The sequence below is a fragment of the Ixodes scapularis genome, unplaced genomic scaffold, assembly GCF_016920785.2.
Source record: "Ixodes scapularis isolate PalLabHiFi unplaced genomic scaffold, ASM1692078v2 PGA_scaffold5__190_contigs__length_132052651, whole genome shotgun sequence".
Taxonomy (NCBI): Eukaryota; Metazoa; Arthropoda; class Arachnida; order Ixodida; family Ixodidae; genus Ixodes; species Ixodes scapularis.
In genome coordinates, this window is record NW_024609880.1 from 110,446,147 (window position 1) to 110,466,743 (window position 20,597).

At 42.9% G+C, this 20,597-nt stretch overlaps 1 protein-coding gene across 3 annotated transcripts in view; it reads right to left on the bottom strand.

Annotated features, from left to right (window-relative positions):
• Positions 1-20,597, bottom strand: part of LOC8029784 (UDP-glucose:glycoprotein glucosyltransferase 1) — a 74,983-nt gene that overhangs the window by 41,900 nt on the left and 12,486 nt on the right. For all 3 annotated transcript variants that reach the window (XM_042294118.1, XM_029971456.4, XM_042294119.1), the window contains 7 exons: positions 15,108-15,238; positions 6,439-6,554; positions 5,414-5,591; positions 4,500-4,596; positions 4,314-4,389; positions 3,399-3,499; positions 540-700 (listed from right to left, as the gene is read on the bottom strand). In XM_042294118.1, coding sequence (XP_042150052.1) covers positions 540-700; positions 3,399-3,499; positions 4,314-4,389; positions 4,500-4,596; positions 5,414-5,591; positions 6,439-6,554; positions 15,108-15,238 — 860 coding nt within the window. The remainder of the gene's footprint in view (positions 1-539; positions 701-3,398; positions 3,500-4,313; positions 4,390-4,499; positions 4,597-5,413; positions 5,592-6,438; positions 6,555-15,107; positions 15,239-20,597) is intronic.

Genomic DNA, 20,597 nt, shown 5'->3' on the forward strand with positions numbered 1-20,597 from the left:
GATGCTATAATTATAAGAATGGCTTTGTTGCACTCTCTACTGTTTGTAGAACATGCTGACATACTTTGTGACATATACTTTTATAAGGGTACTGTAAAAAAGCTGGGCACAAACATTTAAGATAACACTGACGTTTCCTTGAAAACTATAACAGATTAGAAAAGATTTAGCTTCTGTTTGTGCTTAGCACAATAACTTATAGTAGTATGTGAAAATTTAATATAAATTACATCAGAAATGACAGAGAAATGTTTAAGACCAGGATTTCCACTTAACGACGACGCTCCCATTATGCTTTCCCAGACAAGATTTTTTTAGCGCGGATCCTCGCAAAACAAATCACTTGGGTTCTGCAATAATTTCCACAAGGAATGGACTCTTTTTGATGCTGAAATCATTGTCATTTCGATGATGGCGGTCCATCGCTTGTCACAAGATGACACCCAGAAATTGTGCGTGAATTCAGAAGGGTGCTCTCAATCTGGCTTTAACTCCTTAAAAAAGAAAAAAGACAAGGACAGACGAAGTCGCTCCCAGACCTGTTGGTTCCTCTCCACTTCCTTCTTGAAGCCTGCGTCTACCGCAACGTTGACGAGCGACCGCGCCTGGGACGGGAAGTTCTGCGAGGTGTCCCGCATGATCCGCAGCGCGTCTTCCAGCGGTGCGAGGAGGATCTTCTGTGCCGCCTGCAGGCTCAGCTCTGGGGAAGGAAGAAAAGCAAAAACATAAAAATTGCACGAGTATGAACTGCAACCCATAACAAAAGTTGCAGGTGCAAGATCACGACAACGTTGGGAGGACCGACGCTAGAGAATCAGATCCCAAAACCGTGAGCTTGCACATATAGCCTTTCGTGTGCTTTATTACTAAAGTATGGGCTGTACTCTTGGGCCTAGGAACTGCCGTAATTTGTTAGCAAAAGTGGTATGAACTGAAAAGCATTTGTACACATTGCTCACTGGTTTGCACCGTGTGTCAGGTTGGTCTCGAGGGGAACTGCTCTTAAAGGGAATCGATCCATCTCATGCTAGCTAGGTCGTGGACGTATCCTTCCGAGCCTTCTCTAGAAATGTCTTAACATTTTGCAGTTCGACACTCGATGTTCAACGACCAGGAACCTTTTCATTCTTCTTCCCTCCTAGATTGGGCATTACAGTTATCGAACAAATCTTATCCAGTTCATGCGTCAGTTTTTGCACTTCTCTGTGGAGCTACGAGCATGTAGATAACTTAGGTGCATGCTCTGCCGGTCAACTGCCCCTGTCCTGTTGTGGAATGCCCTCTTGTGTCCCATACTCCCTCCGACACCTGACCCATCCAAACACACCATGCATATGTGCGTAATTAGAGCAATTGTTCCTCGTAGCATGCAATCATTAAAAGGGGTCAGAAAAGAAAAGACCATGAAATAATCAAGATTCATCGGGTCGGTGGCTCAACTGTCAAAAAAAATTCACAGGGTCTCTTTAGGTTATCTTTAAAAAGACACTTGAAGCTGAAAGCCCAAGCGTGGATGCATTAAGGACAGACACATGATTTCCTTCCTTTCCCATTCTATTTTTTCATATCGCCACTTTAATTGGCCAGTTCAATTTGCTGAGTCATCTCTCTTAATGTGCAGAGTCACCCTTCTTTTTGTGCTAAGTCATCCTTCTCAATGTGCTGAGTCATCCTTCTCAATGTACTCAGTCATCATCTTAATTCACTTAGTCATCCACTTAATTTGCTTAGTCATCCACTTAATTCACTTAAATTCCTTTTAATTTACCTAAATTCCTTTTAATTAGCTTTGATTACTCTTACTTCTTTTTAATTCCTCTTAATTCACTTTAATTCCTCTTAATTCGCTTTAATTCCTCTTAATTCACTTTGATTCCTCTTAATTCGCTTTGTCATCCTTCTTAATTTCATTGCCTCTAATTCGCCCGAGTGGTCACGTAAATGTTTTGATACCTTTTGTGTGGCCGCGTGTTTTCGCTCAAGGGCTTTGAAGGTCGACTGAACGATGAGACATATAAGGGCTTCACCTTAATAGCACCCACTCTTGATCAGGCACAGACTTCACTAACTTTAGCTATGGGTGTGTCAGGGATGTGTTGAAAAAAAAACACACCTAACCACTATTGTCACACAGCCCCAGCAAAGAGGCTGTGTTTTTGCAGTCTACTGCCAACTATAGACACGTAAATGAGATGAGTCAACAAGGGTAATGGAATAGTAGATTATTTTTTGTTTCATGGGAATAATCAGATATGGGTCATAAAAGACTAGAATGTCGTGTAAGCGATCTATAACAGGAATCCTCATATCATCCACCGAATCAATAGTGCAAACAACTCAGTGACTCCTTGGCCGATAACATACGCCTCTGCACAAGCACGCTTTTACAACAATTCGAGCTTGAAATGATGTTGAACAAAGGCACTCCAAACCCCTATTCCCGCTCAGAAAGAGAGTTATTTGGAGCCTGTTGCACATTATACGAGTAACTGTGGAGCACCGGAATGGCTATCTAGAACGGGATCTGTCGTATCATTCACCAGGACAATAGTATGATCAATTGAGCAAATTTGTCGGCCGATAAAACACACTCGTGACAATCTAGGCCAGGATCATATTTAGCTTGGAGATATCGACTTGGAGATATCGTGGCACAGCAGAAGAGCACACTCAGCCGCTAATCTTACAATGATTTCCTAAGGAGAACTTATCTCGCTAGTTGCAATTACAAATCCAGATTGCGTCATCTCAACCCCCTTGGGTGCAGCACCAGGTCTGGAGTCTGATATCAGCTTGCGATGAAACAATGTGTGCAGCAGGCATCAAGCGGTGTAATTGGGCTTCATGGAGGGTCTGTTTTGGAAAGTTCTGTTTACTAGGGCTACCAGCTTTCGGAGGTGCAAGAAGTGAAAATCACACAATCCTAACCTGCCTTGAAGTTTGCAGAGATTGAGGGGTGCAAGATCATTGCCAGAGTCCATGAGCGCTCGTTTAGCTTGTCCTTCTTATCAGGGTACAACTCCCCAAATGCCTCAGGAAGCAAGAATCAGCTTCCTGAGGCATTTCTGAGCTCACAATTCATTCATTTCTTGTAAGCAAACAGCAGCGTATGGGAAGTCTACTGTTTGCCTAAGTGTGGTATCAATGACAATATGATCTTATCCTATATCATTGTGTGAACCTCAATTCGAATTTTAGAAACATGTGATAGCACGAAGAATGTTTTATCGCATTTTGTTGTGCGAACCCCAATGCAAATGTTTTACATATCTGTTCCATTCATTGTGTAAACTTCATTATCAGACTTTATGACACTGGGCAATGTTAGTCAGAAAGATGGACAGAGGAAGTTTCACGTTTGGTTTAGGTATGAGAGAGAGGGCGACGAAGGACCAGACCTTGAAGTTCCCAGACTTTGAGGGGTACAAGATCATTGCCGGAGTCCATGAGGTGAGCCTTGAGCTCGTTCAGCTTGTCCTTCTTCTCAGGGTACAACTCCCTGAAAAATAAAGCATCCGTTGATGTCCAGCAGCAATCAAGAATGAAGCAATTGGCTGTATCTACTGCAAACACTAAAATACTTATTTTTAACTCCTTCCGACAACGAAGAAGGTTTTGTTGGGGACCAGGTTTATGTTAGCATATGCGAATCACTATTAGAATTGAGTATGCACTTAGATGAACACTTAGTGCAGAGTTGAATAAAAATGAATGAATGAATCAGTAAAAAGCAGTTTATTTTGTAATGTAGGCTATGTTGAGTTTTATACGCTGCTGCTGTGTACAATTTGATGTTATATAAAACTACAAGGAAGCAAGGGGCTCCCTCAAGCTGTTAAGACAGCTTTATTTTCTTTACTTTTGCCATTCACATACCAGACTTAATAGTAATAAAGTTATTCTATATTTCGTAGCTGTAACAGAATCCTCCAAACACTGGCAGAACCCCAGTAGTATTGACATGGCACAAGCTTCTAAGCAGGCAAATCTGCATGCCTTTAGGACAGTGTCCTACTTGCAGGTTTGGAACCGGTTTTCTTTTGAATACAACAAATTATTGAATGTCTGGATGCCCACTATACCACATCATACAAAGTAATCAAAGTAATCCTAAAATGTACCAGTATATTGAATGCAAAACGATTCCCCCAGATCTGGACTTAACAGAAATACTTTCCTCACAGAAGACAACAAAAGAAAGCAGTGTTTCCTCTCAATTTTGTTACATTACCACATGCTAGTACACAGTGAGAGCAGTATACGAGAATAACAGACCTAAGATTATCACGACATGCAAAAAGAAGGGAGCATACTTGAGCTTCTTGAAGTCAAAGCCTGCAATGTTCTCTGCCTTCTCCGTTTCTTCAGAGTCCACCACACTCTTTTCCTCTGGAAGAAAGAATCATTCCATTGCCAAGAGAATTCTCATTAAACCCACCAGCATAATCACAACGAAGGTGAGCACAGATGTTGTATGTGTGCCATCGCACCGAACCCACCTTTAACTTTGGTGTCGTCCTGTGCCTTGTACTCCGTGCTCTTGATGGCCAACTCAACTCCGTACCCGGAGAGGCGCACTTTGCGTGCGCTTGGGGTCTGTCAAAAAGAAACAAGTTTACCGTGACAGTAACTGTACTAGTAATCGCTACTAGGTATTATATTGGGTCGGGGGGGACCTCCAGAGTCACGGAAGAGAGAGACGACCCTTAATTAAAGTTCGTCGAAAACCTAACTTGCATGGACTTGTTGGCTGTCATTAGCAGATGAAAAGCTAGTCCAAACTCTAACCCCTGGCAAAATACTAAACACAGACCAGTTACACATCCGAGCAACTCTACCGTGTGTTGCAACAGAACTGCAGAAGACACTCCGCCCATAAACTCCCAGAAAGAAATGGCATCATAAAGACACTCAGTTCAAAACCACCACTTTTCCGGACGTCGCGGAAAGCGGGGATCGTTTGTTAGCACACCTCTTCCAAGACTGGCGTCCACAAAAACAATGCTCTGTCTAATGCCCAATGTGCAAAAAGGCCAATGTGCACGAAGTCCGATATGCACAATGCCCCATGTTCCACTCTGCCCATCATACACCATGCCCACCGTGTACCATTCCCAATGTGTGACACGTCCAATGTATGCCGTGCCCAATATACACAGCCTAACACTGTTTGCCCAAATTCACAATCACCGGTTTTTACTGTTTTTATCTCAAAACTGAACAGCTGCCGTAAAAATTGCCAGTGTGGCCGAAAGTCCTCTTTCAGGGCGATAACCTAATCAGCAAAATTTGATGCACAAAGACACTTCAAGTACTATACAAAAAAGTGCCGATGTCGTGTTCGCGCTAAGAGTGACCGCAGAGTACACCGGTGCACCTTGAGCATTGCATTAGGCGCGGTGGTGCGACTCGCCTTGACAAAGTGCCTGAGAATGTAGCTGATCTGCTTGTCCTGGGCTCTCTTCTGGAGGGCCTCGTGGAAACGCCTGAAGCCCTTGGCAGCCAGGTCCCCGTACAGAATGACGAGGGGCAGCTGGGGGTTGGGGGACCCCGCGTAGAAGTGGTCCATCTTGTAAGTGTAGAGCCGGGCCCTGCGTACACCGCAGGCATCGGGCACAAGCGCTCGGCAGCCACAATTTGACGATAACTAAGGTGCTTCAAAAGCGTCTTTGACTGGTGCATTTAGCGTCCTATGCCATCCATGCATCAAAAGTGGTCTTGCAAATCGAGGGACCAGATTTGAGGACGTGGTAAACAATGCAGCCGGAGACGCATTCCAGGCACCATTCCAAGCAGCACAGATCTGGCCAATCATCAGCCAGTGCCTGGCAACGGTCATTTGGTCAGTGGTTAGGCAATGGCCAGCCATTGGCCGATAAAAGGCCTTTACCTGGATATTGGCCATCAGCCATCGGCTTAGGATTGGCCGATGAATGGCCGCTCTTTGGCCATTAACCAAAAGACCATCACAAGTTAATGGCCAATGCTTGGCCAAAATCCGTGCCGCTTGGGATGACGACGACGAAGCCGGTGCGCCAGCCCACCACGGCTCCGAGCACGCTGGGCGAAAGCTCAATACAACGAGTTCAGTGCTGGTTTCAACAGGGACAAGCACTTCTCCAGCATCATTTAGAGCAATTGTCACTGCCAATACAAGCTAAGGACACCAAATTGGTCAATGCACTCTATACTGTGCTGACCAAACTGTTCCACATCAGCAATGAAACAAGGTGTTCACCCCAGTTGCACGAATGCAACTTCAAGGCCCATTCGCACAATAGCATTTGCGAAAGTTGTCACAAGCCGCATCGTGATGCGACCACAAGTCGCCGGGACGCAACGCAACGCAAGCAAATGGTGCTAAGCGCATGGGCCTTTATTGTTCGGCCACACGTCCGACATGGGATAAGGTGGAAACCAAGTTTGCTTCAAACTTACGAGTCATCGAGATTTTGCAGGACTTGGTCCAACTTGTCCAAATCGCAGAAGTGCCCACCACCCCGAACTTCGAGGACAAAGTCACAGTCTGCCGGGAAGCCTTTGTCCCGTGCAGCCTACAAAAAGACAATGACAATATAATTCAATGGCAGTGTAGCCCGGTTTGGTTGTTGATGGGACAGCAGGTGCAGGCTGTCCATCGTCTGCACTGTACATCCATTCTTTTTTTGTTTATGCATCAGGTGTATACATATTTACTGGCACTTATGCACTGCTTGGGCACAATTGAAGGTACACTGCGGGTGTAACTAATAGAACAGTGGTACTGCATCGCTTATTTTCTCAGTCACAAAGTGATAAAAAAACTGACAAAATTACTTTAGTAGCAAACAATCAAATGTCATGTGTGAAAAGAGGACCTGCAGTACCAGCTAATTTTAAATTCTGATAAGAATGTTAGCAGAAAAAAACCCTCCAGTATTATATATTAAAAAACAAATATTTGAAATAACAAATTAAAAAAAAAGTTAGTGATGAAATTAATGCCTGTCAACCAATCGGAAGCCTCACATATAACTTCAAAACATAAAATAAAAGCTCTATAATTATACACATATGTGATTACTCAAGAAATTCGACAAGTTTATCTACGGTAGACAAACTAAAAAAGCTAACAGCATTAAGGGGGGACACCACCTTGAGATTGCAATTTTTGAGAAAAGAACAAATATTCCTATTTTTGTGTAATGTGGTTCCACAACTAATAGTGTATACTCCTGCAAATATTTGTTGCAATAGCTGAAGCATTTACGGAGCAATAAAACATTTTCAGTCAGCCAACGATGCAAAATCACGTGTTTTTGAAATGTAAAACTTCTGTTTCCTATTTTCAAACAGCTGTAGCTTTGCACCGGTATGCCCTAGAATGATGATCATACACTCGTTGGAAAGAGCATTTCTTCACTGTTTCAGTACATTAGATATCTTTGCTCGTGAGTAAACTCTATACAAGCAAGAACACCATAGAAGTCAAGCTTTCACGTAAAAGAGGCTATGCATATGGCCAAGAATCGAAATGCCCACCTTGATTGAACACATAACTGACTAAAACCGGCATTCATTTATAAAACTTCACGTGGCTTTGTGTGCTTCGTATTTCCATGATGCTTGCCCCGCCCATACTAGCTGATGTTGGTTCGTGTATTGCAAACGTACCCAATTCCTCACTCATTTCACAATCAATGTCCACATGCCAACAACAAAATGAGACTCAAGAAAGCATTTTAAGCTCGGACTCACTCAGCAAAGCCATGCTGGAGATTGGGTGTAAGCAGAAGGCACCAGCTACGCTCTTGGTGCCTTTTAGTTGCCACCACCACCAGTAAAAGCAAATGTAGTAGTGTGGAAACTTTAAACAGTTTTTTCTCAGTTTTACTTTTTTGCAGTAACTTTCGTTTTAGGAAATCTATCATTTCAATGAATTGCTGAAAGTATTCTTTGCTGTGGATGTTTCTGAACTGAAATGTAAGGGGGCTAGGTATTTATTTTTCTATTTAAATAAAGTTCTTATTGCCAAAAAGTAGAGTTTCGATGAGGAGAACATGCCCCATTATGTGGGATGCTTTTGAAATTGACATTTTGCATAGAAAAAAACACAGATTTTAAGGTAAAAAACAGATAGCCCCCCCCACCATATGTTCTAGTTAAGGCTAAAGCTTAGAAATGCTCAATATTCTCCAGCAATTTTATACGATAGATTTCCTTGCCAAGTGAGGCGACTTACATCAATAGCTGTGTACCTCCGTCTGTCCTACAGAGATGAAATTTCATAAAATGCATTTAGGCACCGAGACGAATAGACCCTCCAAATTTCATCAATATTGAGCAACTAGTTTAAAAGTCGACACTTGAAGGTGGTGTCACCCCTTAAGCTTCAGATTTATAGAACCCCAGCACCATGGCAGTGCATTAGGCTCTGGGTAGTTCACAAAACAAAGAAGTAAAAGCTAAATCTGATGCAGATGTTTCCTACGGCTGTAGTATACCTCTTTCCTGTCCGATTACATGGTCGACAATTCTTAGACACTGGCAAAGCTCACATTTAGTGTGATAGGACACTTTGAACCGTCTCATGGATAGCTGAGGAACTAAATTTTTGTTTTTGATGTAGTGTTTCGTTTCCTCACAATGTGGTGAGCATTCCGGAACAAGCTAAGGTGCACCGGTGACACTTATCAACCATTTCACAGTGGTTACGTCTTTTAAGTGTGGCTAGTTTGTTTATGTTATTGTTTTCCGCAGGTGGCGGCGGGCTGGCAGACGCTCTGAAATAAGGGTTCTAACCTATCTGTCCAGCCTCGCACACCACCATGTGCGCCCTTTTAAGTGCAAATAAAATTATTATTACTATTATTATTATTATTATTCTGGTTCAGACAGCAGTCCTCAAATATTTTTGGAGCGATATATATAAGACACCTCATGTGGCTACTAGATCACTTAGGCACACAGAATGATTTAAGGTACCTTCTGTCACAACAAAATACGGGAAGAAGGTTCGGGACTTCTATGTACCAACGATTTTCAACAGCCTACCAGACAACGTTTATGGTGCGGATTCCCTGAAGAGACTGAAACGAGCACTCCAAGATCTGAGCAAAACATCATGAATTTATGTGTCTGTGTGTGTGCGTGACCCTGTGTGTGTTTTGCATGAACGCTAACAAACACGATTTTTTTTTTTCACTTCTTTTTTTAATCATCATCGTCAGTGTCATAGCATGGTAACAGTTGCTTGAGTCGGGAATTACAAATCAGGAGGACACTTTGTACTCATGAAGTGAAGGGTGCTGTCCCACAAGTCATCCAACTGGCTGTGACAGACCCGTATTTCTACCAAGTATGATACATGCAAAATATAAACATTATTATTATTATTATTATTGTTGTGTCCTACTCTCGTTGGCCACCACAACACAAACAGCACCAATTCTGCAATCCGACTGTCTGTTGATTAACTTTTGATTCACAGCAGCTCTGAAGACTGTAGATAATGTTGGATAATCTCATTAAAGCTTGGACAGCGACGGTTATTTCTGAAGCCCGGAACAGTAAGCAGCTGCTCGTCAGTCAGCATCGCTCTAGTTTATCAGGCTGTTCAGAGCGGGAGCACGTATTTTATTATGTGTGCTGCAAGCTGCAAGCAATGCAGAAGAGAGGAAACTATGTGCACTGCTACGAGGTAATTAAGGACTAGCAAAAAACAAATGGGTTCTGCGGGACGTGCGGCACGTTTCTTTTTGCCTACACCTACAAAACAACGGTATCAGCTAGAGTTTTTTTGTATATTTTTAGCTTACTAGAAAAATAGCTGTGGATACTATGTGGCACACTTCGTATATTCAGGCTTTTGTTAAATTCAAAGCATGTTTTCATATAAATGTAAATGTTTGAATTTTTCTCTTTTTTTTTCTTTTCAAATAAATTTCAAGTTTGACGATTAAATTTGCAAAACACAACGCATTAATCAAATTTTTTTTTTTTCTTCATCCGAAAGAGCAGTGTCCCAACTAAATTTTGATGCATCATTAATAAGCCACATATTGACTAGTTGTTAAAATTAGGAGCGGGCGAATATTCGAAATTTCAAATATGAATCGAATATTTGACATTTAATATTCATATTCGATTCGTAAACTAAGTCTTTGGTATTTTTCGAATACAGTCGAACCTCGATATAACGAACTTCAATGTAACGAAATCCTCGATTTAACGAAATGTTTTATTTTTCATAATTTCTTGCCCATAGACCCCATGTATTTTTAGTCTCTATATAACGAAGTCTATTTTGCTGCTATTTCAATATAACGAAGCGCCATTGCCATAGAAGGCAATAAATAAATAGACTCTAAAAAACAACTTCGCAAAGAAATTGTGGTTAAAAAAAAAATTATGCGCAAACGCGAGCGCTTGATAGGTTACTTCACGGGGACAGGCCTTCCAACGTTCCTAGGCTGCCCGAGGATGCGGCGCCGGTAGCGCCGGCGAGGCATGCAGCAAAGCGGATTCCGCGGGGCTGGCCAGAAAATGCCGAGCAAAAAGTTTACACGGCATAACAGCATCACCACTGACATTCACTGATCATCATAGTCCACTGTACCGCGGGTAGCGCGGGAGCCAACTTCAGCGGGGGAGCGACGTGATGGCGCGACCGCACGGGCAGTGCCATCTAGGAGAAGACCGAGAAGACCGATTATCGTCTTGCGAGCGTGATGTAAAGCAAAGGCGCAAGCACACTGTGGGCGCAAAGGGGCAAGTAAACTGTGCGGGCAAGAGTGCTGTGTCGGTTGGAAACATTGGCACTGCCTAAACTAAACAGCTTTATTTTTCAACCGGGCGGTTCACTCACGTGCTTGCTGCCATAAGAAAACGTAAAGTTCTTTCTTTGGATGAGAAAGCAAACGTTTTGGATGCCATCCTGAAGAAACTGCCGAGATCACCAGCACTCGGGAAGTGCTCGACGCAATGGACGTAGTGAGGAGATACACGGCGTCGCATGGGCAGCAAGATGCCCTGTAAGCGCTTTGGGCGCTCGAACGCCGTATGACGCCGCTGCTACTGTCGGACAAGGCGCAAGCAAAACTCGCGGACTACTTTGCCCCTAAATAAATGTCATTTTCGGTGAGTTTTCATACCCGTAAAATGCTTCGGAATTTTTTTTTCATGCTAGCGCCAAATTTCAATTTAGCGAAATTTCAATGTAACGAAGTAAATTGCGAATTTTACCGACTTCGTTACGTTGAGGTCTAACTGTATTCGTCGTAACACGAATATTCGAAGTTAATCGAATATTCGAGAACGTATTCGCAAGCATAAGTTTCGCTTTTGGCTTCGGTTTCAATAAGTAAGGCCCACTGACGGCGAAATAGCTGCATGGAGGCTTCAACCTAAGCTGGTGGGGTCGGTGATGGTAGCGGTAATCTGCGAGTTTCTGTTCCCTTGTTACTCCTGACTTTTTAAACGGCGCATTTTCGCGTTCGCCCACACGTGTTATGGCAGATGGAGGTGTTTGCGGGGAACCATCTGCGAAGCAGAGAAACGAAAGGGAAATGGCACCAAAACGAAGAGAGAGGAGCGCTATTTGAAAATATATAACATAAATCTCAAAGTACATCCGGCGTTGTTGCAAGAGTATCGTGGAATTACCGCTGGTACGCGAGGAAGATCAACCGACACTGACGGACTTTGTGCGCCGCACGGAGCCCCTGCCAGAAAAGAGGGTGCGAGCGCTAAACAACAAGGTGGCTGCCACGATAGCGATTAATTTACAGCCTTACAGCATTGTGGAAGACTGCGGCTTCAAAGAACTTCTGACAGAAGCCATTCCCAACTATCACCTACCATCCCACTCTACATTCTCGTGCAAGCTTGTGCCACGCATGTACGACGACACCTAAAAGAAGGTTTAAGCAGAGTTCAACAGTGCTTTTGAAGGCGGCACTACCGCTGTTGCCTTCACAAGCGACATATGGACATTGCGCGCTAACGAAAGTTACCTTCACCTGCCATCTTCTCACTCCAAAATTCATGATGAAGCGGTTCACATTGAACACTCGGCACATGGCTGCCGGTCACAGTGCTCTGAACATTGCAACAACGCTGAATGAAATGTGCCGTGACCCAATGAATGTGCGAAGTTCTTCGAAATGAATAACGGGCGCAACATCCGTGCTGCGGTAAGGAGACTTCCATAGACTGAAAGAGCGTGCTTCGCGCATACGCTTCAACTGGCGATAAATGACGCGAGATCCCGTTTGCCGGCCATTGATCGCCTGTGCAAGAAAGTGAGGCATGTTGTGGGACATTACAAGCACAATTCATCAGCTCAGAAAAGGCTTGAGGAGTGCCAAAAGCAGATGGGAAAGGACACACTACGTCCGGTGCAAAACATGGAAACGAGATGGACTAGCCAGTATCTAATGTTATCTCGCCTTCTGGAACTCAAAGAAGCAGTCACTGTGGAGCTTGTTACCTCAAACTTTGAGATCGATGGATTTGGTGCATCAGAGTGGAAAAATGCATCTGAATATGTACAAGCATTGAAGCCACTGTTTGATGCCACTGTTATTGCCAGTGCTGAGAAGTATCCGTCTTCGTCCTCCCAAGTTCCTGTGATTTTTGGTATGCTTTACTGTCTAGGTAACTGTTCTGGGGCATCAGAATTTCCCGCAAAATTGATACGATCCCTCAAGGCAAGGTTCGCTCTGCATAAGGAGGACAAGGAAGCATGCCTTGCTATGTGCTTGGACCCACGCTTCAAGTCCACTATTTTTAAAGCTGAAAAGGAAAAATGCCTCGTGAGATGCTACTGAAGAAACCAGCTGCAACACAGTCACAAGAGCAAGGCTCAATGCCGTCAGTAATGTTTGGCAAGAATTTGACCACTTAGCCAAAAGTGCAGTGAAAAGCAAAGAGGTTTAGCTTCAGAATGAGAAGTTGTAGCGTGTGCGGAGGAGGCACTGCTAAAGAGAGAGAGTGATCCGTGTGAGTGGTGGCGAACTGTCGGGTGCTTAAGATATCCTAGTCTGGCGGAGCTTTGCATCAAATACCTGGCAATACCTGCTACTTCAGTGCCGAGTGAGGGAGTTTTTTCTGTGGCTAGAGGTGGTAGTTTCCGCTCGAAGGGAGTGCCTCCTACCTGACAATGTGCAGGAGTTGATTTTTCTGCATGACAACTTGTGATCTTCCCTACAACTAGAATGTTCGTTTTTTTATATTTTTATTCTCAATAACACCAGTGCCTCACTGGTGTTAATGAGAATAAAAACACAAAAACGAAAATTCTAGTTGTAGGGAAGATCACAAGTTGTCATGCAGAAATATCAACTGCAGTTCCGCAGTTCAAAAATAAAAAAAAAACTCAAAAATTAAAAGAAAAATCAAACGCAGTTCTGACATGTGAAAATAAAAATGCTGCAAAGAAATGCACCTGCCTTCGACTATTCAATATTCTAAGATAACTATTCATACATATTCAATTTGTATTCGAAAATATTAATATTTGCACACCCATACTTAAAATAAGAGAATGTTGCATTAACTTCTTTGAAAGTCGTAACATTTTGCCAGGTTAAAGAGTTTCGAAGCTTATAAAATGCGGTAGTAGTATCTTAATTTTATCTTCTCAGTGCTAGTGCATGTAGATCACGGTCACAGTTATAAAGAGCTGTATGATTACAACTTTTTACTACCATGTTAACTGGAAGCCCTCTGTAAGAACTCAAACCCAGAATCATATAGCTTGTAGCTGACATGTACTTTACGAGGCTCCACAGGTGGTGCCAACATATGTTGCTCTCAACAGCCTGTAACCTGATTTCGCCAATTGCAAGTAACTGCGGCAACACCTGTGACAGATTCGTTGCCGCGACAAAAATTTGTTTTTTATCTACCCGGAGTTCTAATGTCATGCATTGGCAAAACTTTAAAAAAAACACCGCATGTTAAAAAAAAAAAAAACCTTTTTTTTTAAAACTACGTAGATAGACACCATCATCATAATTTTTTTTTTTTCCTATCTGGCTCAAGTGGGAATCGAAAAAACATAAGCAAACACTGCCACTGAACGCACTTCCACCTCCCTCCCTCCCCTTCTACCCTCTGAAAAAGATTAACACAAATATTACATTAATTAATGCAATTGAAAAAAATTTCTTAAAAAAAGAAACCATGTACACTCATGTGGAGCAAAACATCCCCAATATCACATTTCCCCGTGCTGGTTTTCATATTTTGCTTTGACCGTTGTTATTTACCCCCCCCCCCCCCCCCCCCCCGCCACGCCACAGGCTGCGCGGCAGGACCATGCAAACTGCCTTCATCTCACTTTGTAATGACATCGCGATTGATATGGGGGGGGGTATATAGGAAGCAATACAAACAAAATTGCCCTCAATTGTGCATCTGTTGCTTCTCGGTCGGCAAATATGGAGGGGGGGGGGGGGGGGGGAGGGGGGTGTTCTGCAGCAGTTTTTGAGCCTTCTTGGGATTCCATGAGACCAAAAAGTTTCAGAACCCCTGATCTAGAACATTCTTTGGCACAAATCTACACAGGCCCCAGCACACTAGATGACTTTATCAGGGGCTCCTCTTATCAGAAACCAAAGATAGGTGGACCCTAGTGAAAACAGAGTACATCCAAGTTGCTCCTGTTATCTGAAAAGTCTTCCTAAAAAGGCAACTTAAAAAATAAAATAAAAAAAATGGCCTTAAAACTGCCAAAAGATGAAGAAATTATGATTTTATTAAAGTTATGCTCTTGACATGTTTAGACTGTCAAGCACATATCCAAAAAGTGTCAGCATCAAATCGAATTGGGAAATGTATAAATATATGTTTCATAGGTGCTCTACCCCAAGTGAAAGCATGCAAAACTGAAATCTCAAGTTTTTTTCTTCTTCCCAGTTTGGTATTTTGGGACAAAATGCACTGCCTCACCGAGGGTTTGGGAATGTCATCTTTATTTTAGCAACCATAAACTTCATGTTGCTGAATTTCTGCCAGACAGATCTACCATCTGATGCTACTTGTTTTGACCTATTTTCACTCGCTGGAATGTAATTTGCATAGGTCAAGCAACGGCAGAGTGGCCAAGGGGTTTTGCACCTGACCTGCTGGAAGGTCTCGACAGCTGGTGAGTGAGACCTCAGGGACAGGGAAAGTTTCAGCAGGGCGAGCTTGGCAGGCGACAAGTGCTTGCTGGCCACTTCGAGCACTGTCTCGTACTGCGCCTTGGGTGTGCCTGAAACAGAAGGCAACCTCTTGAGCGATACAAAACCGAACACGCGTCGCTAATAATAGAATTACTACGGCCGCGCCGCAAGCTATCTCCGTGGACGACACTTATCGCGCCGAAATGGGGCGCGGCGAGGTGTACAATAAGCGAGATAAGATGAACGCACTCCAAGACACTAAGATGGACGTCCAAGGTAAAAGCCTCAAAGTCCGAGACCTCGCAATCAGCTGAGAAGATTTTTCTTCGCCGTGTTCCCTACACTCGGGGCTTTCTCCTCCCCCTGTTCTTCGACTCAAGTGGTCTCGAGACTTGACTCTAAAGCAGATGAGGACGTTTATTTAGGGTGTGAGATGCACTTCGAGGCGTGTGGCAAACAATTGCGTAGAAGGAAAGCTTTTTTTTTTTTTTTTTTTCTCCTATTTGTTTTAAAAGACACTGATGCAGATTATCGACTCTTTGTCAACAGTGAGAGGAGCAAAGTTCTCAGTTACTTAATTTTTTTCTATATTTTCTGTTTCTAAGACAAGTACTGCACTGGTGTTCCAAAATTCAAGGAATCGACAAGTTTTCCAACATTATTTTGGTAAACGTCATCGATAGCAGGGAGAAAATCTGTGCGGTGCTTTCATATTTCTGGTTAGAAAATTTCTACTCGCACACACAATTGTAAATCAGAATTCTGTAAACCATAAACCAAAAAAGGCGAACGGGCATTTTTAAATTTTCTTTCTTATTCTCATGACTTATTCAAATACAGTATGTAGATGAATTTCCAAATGCTAATTTTGAATATGCAATCAAATTTAAGAATCTTCTCTAGCATAAAAGATATGGTAAAATGTAACATCCCGACACTCTAAAGGTAAAAGTGTGTTAAAAAGAGTGCACTTTTTATATTAAAACAAAAACTACAGAAGAGAAAAAACAAGAACACAACTTCCCCAAATGGTAACAGGTTAGTTTTTATTTCTTCAGTTTGAGGCAAAAAAAAAAAAAAAAAGCTTTAGGATGCAATTAAGTTATTGCAGGAAACAACGCCACCGAGTCTGCTGAAATCTGTTCATGAGGAGATTGTCAAAACCTCTTCAATGCAATCTCACTTAACCAAGAAAAAAAAAATCAAGCCGAGAGAGAAAGTTGTTTTTAAATAAAGCTTTGGTTGGGGCTAGTTTGTTCATATCGACTAAACAGTAAAAAGGTGCGAACAAAACAAGACGAAAAAAGACACATACGACATGGACAGGCGCCTGTCCGTATCGTACGTATGTCTTTTTTTGTCCTGTTTTGTTCGCGCCTTTTAACCTTTTAGTTGTTTTTAAAGTTGTGTTTTCTTTTTTTTTTTCCAATCCATTAAATCAATCACTTTGACATCATAATTTGTTTTTTATTGACTAGCTGGGAAATGACTTCAGCAGTCACATTTTGTGAGCGAGTACCCTCTGAACAGTAAAAAAAACTACTGCAACTAAAAAAAAAGTCAACAGTTTTGCAGTTGCAAGTTATTAAAAAAATGCAGTCTTTTCTGCAACCCCCAACGAGTAACGAATTCCCCCTCCTGAAAATAAACAAAAAGCATAAAGCTAAACAAACACCCCCTCCCTCCCCCTCCAACCTCAGCCTTTTTGCAACCCTGTGAAACTTGCAGGTGTTATTTGATGCGACCGACACTTCCATTGATGCTGACAGCCCCGCTCATCCTCAAGAACAATCAACATCCCTCAGCAGTAACAACGACAGAGTGACAAGACAGCAAGTCAAGTGTGCTGCCGTCGCACTGACGCACTTGCTCGCAGCTACACTGTTGTTTACACGGAAGGGAAGGCACCCCCAAAGAAACAACAGTCGGCATTTCTGAGGCTGTGCCCGTCACATTGTTACCTGCACTGTCGTCCGACCCGACAAAGCTCTTTGCCGTGGGTATGTTTGAACCGGCTCCGACGTATGGCGTCTGGTGCCGCAAGAAAAACTTGGCACATTGGCTCGAATGAAGGAACAAATAGTTTTGGGGTGCCTATACTTCGATTCACAGTATGTCTATCTAATGAAGTGATTAATGATTGATAAGATATATAAAGGAATAAATATGCAGTCGTTTCTCTACCTTAAAGGCAAATAATTACAAAAGCCCGCCATAAATTCACAATAAATTAGCATTACCCAATTTTTCTTTTACAGAAAAAAGATTGAAAAAGACTGTTTCCAGAGGCACTAGATTAGCACCCTATCTTCCTAGGCATAAGATAAAAAAATAAATAAACACATAGTATTACAAAATAAACAAAAGTAACCTGCCATATTTTGACTAAATTTCCCCCTTTAACGATCATCCATTTTTATTAAAACGACACAACCCCATTTTTTCACGTTCGATTTCACCTCCTCATATTCCCCTTCCACTCAAGTTCGAGGCCCCGCAATTTTCGACACAAAAGACCCCGTACAAACCACAACACTACAATAAACACACGTGTGAAAGAACCCAACTCCGTGCACTTTTAGGCAGATAAACAATCTCTCTTCTTCACCAAGCAGAAGCCTGAAATAGCGAGGCAGTCGGTGGGTCGGGGTCGTGGCTAAAGATAGAAGCACACGTGCCTGCCGCACAGACACTACAACCACCTTCCAAAGCCAATGTCTCTGGAACAAGAGAAACGGAAACTCCTTCTTTCAGCGTTTTCATTCGCAGCAACGTAACTCTCTAAGTGGCATTTCTTCCACGGTTCACCTAAACAACATGGAAATTTATGTCCACCAACGAGGTGAGAACAGCAGGAAGAAGTTTCGGTTGCCCCGCCTCCAGCGCAAGCTTCCAACCCTTGACAACAGTTTGGCGCAGGAGGCCGGACGTTCCAAAGACACAGCAGCTAAGTGGGGTTCAGTGGTGCGAAAAGTCTGTTCCGCGTCCGACGCTTTTGAACGACTCCGGAATTAATGGCGGCTAGGCTCACCTCCCTCAATCTATTTTCCTCAGAACGGAACTCGGAATATCTAACAAGCGCCGAGCCGCCCGCGGCGCGTCAATGAAAATAATCGAACTCGCAAAACGTAATTTTGATGACGACCGAAACGCAGGAAATGCGTCGATTAAAAGAGACCTCGAATGCACAGTCGCGGGAGACTGCCGGACTATCTGGTGTCACATATTTCTATGCCGGTTTCCTGGGTTCGGGTAAGCGTTCAATTTTCTTAGCGAATTATGCGACTCTACAACGAAAAGCAACTTTATGCAACATACTCTAAGGCTTTGTACAAAAATATTTATATTATTTTTTGGGGCTGTCAGTGTCCCTTTAAAGGCCAGTTCACACACACAGCTCGGCATTAGCTCGGCGCTAAATCAGCCCTGGAAGCAGTGCCAATGCAGAGCTGGAACGTCACAGTGTCGTGATAAAGAGCACGAAAATGGTGTTGCATCGGCGAAAGGACAGCGCTATTTTCAGCCCTCTGAAGTGATAACTCCAACAAGATGACACAACAGGTAAGCAGCTCAGTCTTCCTTCAACCTTCAAACATAATATGAGGAGTCCCATTCAGTTTCTCTTCTCAGAAAATCCTTCACAGCCAGTGATACTGAACAATGTCGGGCTGTACAGATAAGGGCTACACGGCATGTTAACGTGCAACTCGACAGGTAGGTCAAGTGCATTGTGGAACATGATAAGGCGGGGGCCGAGTCCTCTGTCTCCTTTTCAGCAGTGTCACTTGCAGAGTGAAAACAGCATCGGCAGATGTTGGGCCAAATACCCCTTCTTTTATTAAAAATCAAAGTATATTTGTATAAAGTAGTTTACCTCTGTAATAACAACTAAAACTAAGTGGTGATGTTTCCTGTTACTGTGCAAACCAGGATGACCATGTTTTGAATATTTCCATACTTTCTTAATGTGATTGCAAAAAAAAGAAAAGAATTAAGCTATTTTAATTTGACTATAGAGTTACCTGCACTAAACACTGTTCAAATAAGCATAGATATGTTAAAGATATTACTACAGGCCCCACTGTTCTCGATATAAACCTCTCCAAAAATACCTACATATTAACAAAAAGCTGTCTCTAAAGGTTTTTAATGGCATCACCAATATCTAACTACCATAAAAAATACTGAGCAAGAGTTTGCCCAAAAGTAGGAGACAGTCTTGAAAAACTGAGTGATGGGTGCTCCTTAGATACAAGAAACCAAAGCGGAAAAGGGGCAGAAGGTAAAGTGGGCTTCACCACTCAGCATTGGTGCATTCGCGTCAAGCTTCACTGCATTGCACCGGAGCGTTCGGGGAAGCGGCTGATCCGGAAGCGAATTTCAGTTAGCCATACTCGTGTCCGCCTCAAGAACACAAGTAAAAAAATTACAGGAGGAGACTTAAGACTGCTTATGGAGTAGGAAGGCGAAAGCATTATAGTACTGCAGGAGAAATGTTTTTGAGTAATGTGAGAAATTGTTTTGAGTTTCTACATGTATTAAAAGTTTAGGACAACAACCTAGAGATCAACCTCAAGGACAATGTTTAGGACGACTTCTAAGACGCCCTGAACAACGTTTAAAACGACCTCAAGGACGATGTCTAGAGGACGTCTAGGACAGTGGTTCGCAGCCATTGATATTTCGCGGACCCCTTGGGGATTGGCGGAGAAGATGGAGGACCCCGCTCTGTATGTAAAATTGATGACCGGACAAGCGCCCATTCCCCATTTTTTCGCGATTATCTCTAAATTTTGAGAGGGCGCTTGCCCAGTATGTTACGGCATACACGAGAAAATTCACCCGAAAATTGGAACGTTCCTTCTCAATCTGAGAAAAAAAAAACTTTTATTTCGGGGCTTGACTGATGAGGCTCGGTGTCGCGGACCCTTAGATTGCCCTCACGGACCCCTGGTCCGCGGACCCCCATTTGAGAACCACTGGTCTAGGACAACATCAAGGATGACGCCAAGGACGGCGTCATCCTTGAGCATACGACTGAGCAGCGGGCGCTTGACGACATATCTTTATGGCCATCTTTTGGGCACAATGACGCCACCTTTTCGCTCAATGGGACAACTAAGGGTTTTGCCTTAGAACGTCCAGCTCCTCGCAGAATATTACCAATTTCCTCCTTCCTGCATTGAATCAAGATATATGTAGGTGCATTGGTTCCACATTATTTTATCAAGACACACATCTGTCGAACGTTAAAGCATTGCTTCTTCCTTTGACAACCAAATCCTCTGAGAACTACTTCGCACACCGCGTAAATAATGTGCAAAAGTTTTTTTGTTTTTTTTTTAATGAGACAATGAGAGGTTTGGGGTGGGTGCATCATATGTCCTTTGCTTGTATTTCAAATGTTTTTCAAAAGCAGCAGGTGGGACTTAGTGTGAGGTGGGCTCA